The 8,516-nt window shown below is 35.3% G+C and overlaps 1 protein-coding gene across 1 annotated transcript in view; it reads right to left on the bottom strand.

The window, feature by feature from the left end:
- papss2a (3'-phosphoadenosine 5'-phosphosulfate synthase 2a) overlaps positions 1 to 8,203 on the bottom strand; it is a 28,206-nt gene extending 20,003 nt beyond the window's left edge. The window contains 1 exon segment of the mRNA NM_001077767.1: positions 8,125 to 8,203. Coding sequence (NP_001071235.1) covers positions 8,125 to 8,145 — 21 coding nt within the window. The 5' untranslated portion in view covers positions 8,146 to 8,203.
- Positions 8,204 to 8,516: the final 313 nt, after the last annotated feature.

Genomic DNA, 8,516 nt, shown 5'->3' on the forward strand with positions numbered 1-8,516 from the left:
ATTTATAACTAAATACGTTTACCTACAATGTTAAACTTTTAGCAGTCAGGTTTGAGTATGGTGATAACAGATAAAAGCAATGTAAAATCAAGGTAAAGCTATGTGGTTAAAGCACACTTTTCTCTTATAATTACTTTTGAAAACACTATTGGTTGGGTTAAGCTCAATTGTTTGCTAGGTGATCTGTATGACAAGCCTCATCTTCTCATGGACGTGTACTAGAAGAACATGTATACTATCTGAAACTTGTAACAAAATGTACCCCTTAAAATGATCATGCACGAGCCAACTTTTAGAACAATGTTGCCCGGCAACTTCTGGTAATGTTGCGGTTAACGGGCAGCCAGATGAGACACAGAGCATCTATTTAGGCAAGGCAAGACATGGCAAGTTTATTTATCTAGCACATTTTATTCTCAATGGTAATTCAACATGCTTTACAAAAACAAGAATAAAAGAAATATAAGAAATGAACAAATTGATAAAACAGGTTTAAAAGGAATAACAAAGAAAGCAAGACAATCTGTTGGACATACAGTGCTCATTCAGTAAACGTGCACCTAAACATATTTTGAAATATAAAATATGTTAGCAAGCATTTAAAAAAATCATAGAGAGTTGGAAATTCACTCAGCTGAATATTACTCGAACAGAATACACGTTTCTGCAGCGCAAAAAATAAATAAACGTAATCATGGACATCTGATTACACCAAGTAAATATCATAAAACCACTTAATGGAGTCTATGATTTAAAACTGAATACGTTTACCTACAATGTTAAACTTGTAAGCACTCAGGTTTGAGTATGGTGATAACAGATAAAAGCAATGTAAAATCAAGGTAAAGCTATGTGGTTGAAGCACACTTTTCTCTTATAATTACTTTTGAAAACACTATTGGTTGGGTTTGGCTCAATTGTTTGCTAGGTGATCTGTATGACAAGCCTCACCTTCTCATGGACGTGTACTAGAAGAACATGTATACTATCTGAAACTTGTAACAAAATGTACCTTAAAAGTGATCATGCACGAGCCAACTTTTAGAACAATGTTGCCTGGCAACTTCTGGTAATGTTGCGGTTAACGGACAGCCAGATGAGACACAGAGCATCTATTTAGGCAAGGCAAGGCAAGGCATGGCAAGTTTGTTTATCTAGCACATTTCATTCTCAATGGTAACTCAATGTGCTTTACATAAACAAGAATAAAAGAAACATTCAATAATTTTCCTTCGGCTTAGTCCCTTATTTATAAGGGGTCTCCACAGCCAAATGAACCGCCAACTTATCCAGCATATGTTTTACACAGTGGATGCCCTTACAGCTGCAACCCATTACTAGGAAACACCCAAATAGGCACACATTCAAACACACACACACGCGCACGCACACACACACACACGCACGCACGCACACTATGTCCAATTTAGTTATTTCTTTGCCTAATTCACCCTGTGCACATGTACTGTGCCGCTAAAAGAAACATAAGAACTAAAACATTTGTTAAAACAGGTTTAAACAGAAAAACAAAAAAAGCAAGATCTGTTGGACATACAATGCCCATTGAGTAAATGCGCAGTTATAAAATCTAAAATATGTTAGCTAGCATTTTTTTTAAAATCATTGAGAGTTGGAAATTTGCTCACAGCTGAGCATTTTAGAACAAAATACCAGTTCTGCAGTGCAAAAAAAGAAATTACTATTTGATGGACATTTGATGGACATAAACCCTAAGTACCAATATATTTCAGATTTGCACAAATGTACACAGTGACAGTGCCCTCTAGTGGATTTGTCATCTGAAACATGCAGCGAAACATACCCAAAGCAATGTATTTTACGCTACACAAAAATGGAGGCTAAAGCACATATATCCAATGAGCTTGGGCTGGAAAATCAGTCAATATTTTGAATTAAATTTAAATAAATGCTATTCTATGGAACATCAGGATTGAAGAATCCTAAAAAATTGAACCGCATAACTTCTTCTAAGATATTGAGAGGTTTTTGACAATCACATCCGCATATCAGAACGATTTCAGAACAATGACATGACACTGAAGACTGGAGTAATGTTGGAAATTCAGCCTAAATTTCATAAATTATCTTAAATGCATTAAAACATAAAGTCATTTTAAATGATAAATGATAATGATTTACTTCATGTAGCCGTTGTGAGCATAAAAGATCTCTTTCAAGGATACTTTTTAAACACAAAAACTTTTGAACAGCACTTATTTATGAAGATTATCTATAGTAGGGCCTACTCTAAAACAGAAACAGAAAAAAGCATGCTTTATTTCTTATTTTTCCTCTTTTTTTTTGAAAATCCATACTGTGCTGGTATGAATGTACTCTTATTTACCAAAGATTAAGGGTATGAACAAATAAGCACATAATACATGCATGTGTGAAGCAGCTTTTGGTCTCGAATTGCGAGTCGTTAATACAGTTCGGTGTTTAGTGTACAGTCGTAATAATTCCCATCTCTCTCTCTCACACACTCTCATACAAAACATCGCCTCAGCCTCAGTTCCCCGCTGAGAACTAAGCTGGAAAAATACTGGGTTTGTGCAGGAAAACCAGCGCTGCTTTATAAACACACCATTACATTCATTAACCAGGAATGTGTATCTGCATCAACTTTGGACAGGGTCAGATATGAAGGTCTTGCTGGCTGTTACTTGTCAAATGAAGAATGTTAAATCCCGCAGTTGTAACTCAGTCAATGATGCAATTTATCTACACGTTCAAACACACAGTCTTTTCTTCCTTTGCCCGTCTCAGATTTACTCACAGAGTGCGTGAAAAACAAATGGATTCATTCATTGCACACTCAATGGCTTGCAGTGGCTCCCGCTGACAGACCGACTCGCTCAGACACACACTTTCTCCTATTTATTTTCTCTGTAAAGATTTACACGCAGTGCCGGTAAGGGCTTTTATGAATGAACGCTGTCGAAATCAAAAAAAGATAACAGTCTGAATATGTGCAAAACTCTGACCTCAGAGCAGATCTTTGTCTTTCTGCCTGCAGGTGTAATATTTCACTGTTTTCTAAAATAACAGATCTGGGTTGAGACATTTGGGTCGAAACACCTTTGTCATAAAAATGTGTTTTTTATCTTTAACATCTGAATCTGAAATCAGGCCAAATATCATCAAAAGAATGTGGATGGGGCTTTGTTTTTTTCTGTGAAAAGAGGCAGAGTACATTTTGGCAGCTTTATTCCAGCTGCTTTTGTCAGCGAAAATAGGCCATTGAGAACTGTGGTTTAAAACAGGGGTGCCCAAACTTTTTCTTATGAAGGGCCAAAGTCCAAGCTTAATTGAGAGCTGTGGGCTGAAGGTAAATATAGCAAACGGTATTACATTAAAGGGGTGGTCCACTACACAATATTTTATTTTGAACTTTAGTTGATGTGTAATGTAGCTGTGTGAACATAAACAACATGACATAAACAACTCTGAATGTAGTACGCTTAAAGTTCAATGCAAAGGGAGACACTACCTTTTACAGAGTTAGCTTAGCAATGTTTGGGGACTACAAAAAAATACATCTGGGTTAGTGAGTTTACAAGGGCCAGTTACACACATTCACCACGCGCACACACCCTGTGCAGCGAAAGGGCCTGGCGAGAGATGCTGTAATGTTATAGCAGAGAAAGCTAAAATGCTGTCCAAATACTGCTATTTCCACAGAGCTTATTCTGTTTCTGGATTTAGGATTCCAAAGGACACGACACAAAGAGAGAAGTGCTTACAGTTTAATTTTAATTATGTTTAATTCCAGAGAATTATAAAAATATAGAGCTAGCATTTGACAAAGGAAAGCTTCCAGAATCTCTTCCAATTCAGTGGTGGATTCACGAAGAGCGTACTCACACTATGTTATGCGAACCGTGCCCAGGCCCATTTCCTAGATTATTTACGTAATTTAAACGTATTTATTTATTTAAGTGTGAGTGCTCTGAATCGGGCTCAGGCATGGTTCACTTGGGTGGCCCTGGCTCGGTTGGAAGAGGTGTGTCAAAGTGCAAAGCGCGCCTGAGTCCCAAACTGAAGACGAGACGTGACTTTTAAGGGACTGGTTCATATGGATTAATTAATCATTCTTACTGTTCAATGAACGCAAACTGTCGTAGATTATTAGAAACCAAACCTCTCACTGCACAAAAGCTGCACCTTCAGCAAACCTCCTAATTCATGCAGCATGAGGACTATATGATTGTTTATGAGCGTCAAAAGTGGCTGCTCTGTTCGGTGAAATACTTTATTGAATGTCACCCCATCCCAAACAACAAAAACAATAAAACTAAAGAAATCTCCATTGTGCTGAGCGAGAGCGCTTCTTGCTGAACAGCACATCATCGATGACGTAAGCGTGTACAGTTCCGAATGTAATGTGAGTGCAGGCCATCGGGGGAGATGGGAAGGGGGACAAGAGTGCTTCGGCCCGGTTCAATGCAACTGTACGTAGTGTGGGTACGCCATAAAACTCCTCTAACCAACAAAGCTGGTGATTGTGAGCCACAACCTGTACGTATTTTTATTTATTAAAATTGATAAATTATATGCACAGTTTCTGGCGTTACTGGTATGTTGTAGTGAGAACGTAAACAAGAATGTAAACAGCGATAAATGCTGTTTACAATTTAGCTACACATTCATATTTATCCATCAAACCGCTGTAAACACCCACAATCTTCAACAGCGCTGCAGGGTCTCTCTATGCGGCCACTTTCCCTTCGTTCAACATCTCAAATAATGAACTCGCAAATGATATGTGAGCATTTCATATAACTTACACATGCTTATTCTGAATATATGTGAAAGACACTTTTCATTTGCTGTGTTATTTTCTGTCTGATTCAGGCACAAACTTATACGGCTAATCAATGTAAGATATATGAAAAAAAAGAATGTGATTTTCTACAAGTGAAGCATGAGGACACATTGCTTTGCATCTTATAAACACAACCAAGCCTTAAAAATACACTCTGGACCACCCCTTTAAAACATCCATGGGTAATTTGCTAATTTATTTTATAATAAATAAAACTAAAAAGATTACTTCTATTTTATTTACTAATCTGCATTCAAATTGTTAAAAAATGTAAATTATTTTATCAAACTTTGCCTTGATTTGCACACTGACAATCGCTGTACATTTTTTAAAAATCTGTTTCATTTAATTGAAACATTTCATTTCGTTTCATTTTTGTTTCTTTTTTTTTTCGTAGCTCAACAACAAAACAAACAGACAAAAGTTTAAATTAAAATAAAAATGAGAATCACTGTTATAGACATTCCCTAACTCTTCCCAATCATTTTCATCCTGGTGGCCCAAATCAAAGGATACAAAGGGCCAACTTTAACCCACGGGCCCTAGTTTGGGTATCTCTGGTTTAAAAAGACAGCTCACCAAAAAAAAAAGAAAATTTATTGAAGATTTACACAGCCTAGGGTTATCCGAGTTGCACATGTCTTTAATCATCAGTAGAGCACTAAAGAAGATTTTAAGCTGAAACTGGTCCTTGGTGGTTCATAAAATGCAAGTCAAAAGCACTTTGAGAGTCACTAAGCGAACTAAAGAATAAGAAAAAAATATGAACATGTACATGCAAAACAAAACTAATATGGGAACTTGTGCTGAAGGAGCACAGGTTCAATAGCCAAGGCCGTGGATTAATAATCTATAACATAATGTTTAATTGGTTGCAGACTAGGCATTTCACTTTTAAAGAGGTCAGTCAGTTTATCTTCAGGAGCCACAAATATTTAGCCAGAGTATGTTTTCAGTGCCAGTAGCTGGTGACCTGTATTTTATCAATTAATAATGACCACCACTTTAGCATTTCAAAAACTCATCTACATCTTGGATGTTGCCTGAGGGTAATTTAAAGGGATCGTTCACCCAAAAATGAAATTTCTGTCATCATTTATTCATCGTTCACTTCTTCAAAGCCTTGCGTTTTCTTCTTCTATTGAACACAAAAGAGATATGTAGAAAAATAATAATTGTTGCGACAAATTGACTTTCAATTGGTGCCATCAACCAGCATTCTTCAAAATATCTTCTTTTGTTCAAACATCTTGTTTTGTTTTTTTTATAAAAAGTTTAATATAAAGTTAAACATTTATCTTTATAGACTCAGCATAAAGGTATACAGCCTACATGCACGAAAACACCCAAACAACCAAGCACGATACTTTTTCTCAATCACAGAGAGCTTGACTAAATGAACTCTGACCATGTCTATGATTATCTGCCTAAATTGGCAAACATGAACTCTTCTGTAGCCAATGCAACTCTACTATATCCAAATATTACAAGATGTTAATCCTATAATATTTAATGCGTTTATACTAAAGGACATATTTTTTTTGTATTTGCCAATAGTGTATTTTTGATTTTGTTGATTTGATTAAAGCAAATATAAGACTTATTAAAGCCTTGTTCAGAACAAGTAAAGAAAATGTGCTAAATAATTTGGAGGGAACTTAGCAAACAAGAAACTAATGTGTAATACTTATTTTATTTTACAAAAAAAGGGTTAAGATTTGAATAACTCCCATACACTAAAACATGGAAATAACTGTTCACGCTGTAAAAATGTGCTCATCTTGCCTATAGTATATTTTAGGTTTTGCAATGTAAATGACTATATTTTAAAATCAAGATGCATCTATTTGACAAGCTTTTTTCTGTGAAACTGATACAAACCAAGCAAACTATAGCAAGCAAGCAACTTTTATCTTGAGATTAAAATAAAAATGTAATTAATAAACTTACAGATTTTGTTTTTGTTTTAAGCTTTAACTCAAGTTACATTTCTCAGAAAACAAAAATGTACGATTCACACTACCAGTCAAAAGTTTGAGGTCAATTTTTTATTATTATTATTCTGCTCATCAAGGTGGCATTTATTAAATGTAAAAAGTAAAGAAGTTCAATTGTTAAATTTGTATTAAAATGTTAAATAACTGCTTTCTTATTGTTTGTAGTTTCAAATTAAATTATAATTACAGTCATTACTGTTTTTTTTTACTATCACCATGAATAATAATACTAATAATAATATTAATAATTAATAATGAAGTGATTTCTGAAAGATCATGTGACTGAAGACTGGAGTAATGAAGCTGAATATTCATCATTAAAATCACTGGAATAAATTAATAAATTAAATGACAAACTACTTTTGAACAGCTATTTTATAGTGCAATAACTTTGCACAATTTGTACTGTATTTTTGATTAAATAAATGCAACCATGATGAGTAGGAGAAGCTTATTTTAAAACATTTCAGAATCCTACTGTCCCCAAACTTTTGACTGTTAGTGTATTTAATTTGCATATAACGTGTACTTTGATTTAAGGATGTTTGTCTATAGTAAAAAAAAAAAAAAAAAAACATTGTGAGAAAGTTTAATGCCACAACTTAATATAAGCAGAAATCAAGTCTACATTGAACTAAAACTTTCTCTCAGTTTCATCCTCCAGGCTATGTCAAAGTCAGCTTAGTAATATAACTGTTCGATAAACAAGTAAACATGATCAAATGATAAGATTAACTCTACAATTATTGTAAAATTCTCTTACAAACATTTTTCAAAAGTCATAGTGTCAGTCAGGTTTGTAATGTTGTAATAATATTGGTCAGGTTGTCACCTATTTTGAGCTAAATAATTATTGATTGTTGCATTTTACATGGTTTATAAATTGAGCTCTTATTTATATAAACAATGGTAATGCTCAGTAATACTTAAAAGTAGTCCAGATATATTATTAGTTAGCATAATTATTTATTTTCAGTATCAATACCTCTAAATGTAACTTGTTTTCATGTAGGCTATTGTTTTTAACCTATGTTAGCCTTACATTCACTAACAGCAGAGCTCTTGCCCAACAGATCCCCAAATGATTACAGGCAGTTATATAACACATGAAAAAAGTAGCTGACATTACTAAGATCCCGTGTTCATGCATCTCAGACAATCCGAAAACCCCTGCTAAACACATTGAATTCCTAAGGAAATGACTACGAAGAAAAAAAAACAGCCGTGACAAAATAAACAAACCGCTGGTGTCGTCAGCCACGGCTTTCTGTCAAATCTTACCAGTGTTTTGTTTCCAGGCATGTTGCTCCGGTGAAGTGCGGTCGGAGGCGGGACGAACAGGTGAGTTGGAAGGTAGTTTGTGGAGACGCGGAAAGAGAAGTGTTTTTAAGAGCTTCCAGAGACACGTCGAAGTCCCTCGTCCCACCTCCCGGGACTCCGTATCTGCATACGGCTGAATGGAGAGCAGTGTACCGGCATGAGGAGGAGGGACCGGGAGCTACGGGACAGAGAGGGGCGGAGAGAAAAATATAAAGAGAAAGCAAAGCCTTGTCATATATCGTAAAACAAAAATGATTTCGGCCGTGACTGGGTGAAAATAATTTACTTACTTTTCTTGAGTCGACTTTCAAAAGAAAACTTCTGGTTCCTATTAGTACTAGTATTCTGTGTGA

Source organism: Danio rerio, chromosome 17 (genome assembly GCF_049306965.1).
Source record: "Danio rerio strain Tuebingen ecotype United States chromosome 17, GRCz12tu, whole genome shotgun sequence".
Classification (NCBI taxonomy): Eukaryota; Metazoa; Chordata; class Actinopteri; order Cypriniformes; family Danionidae; genus Danio; species Danio rerio.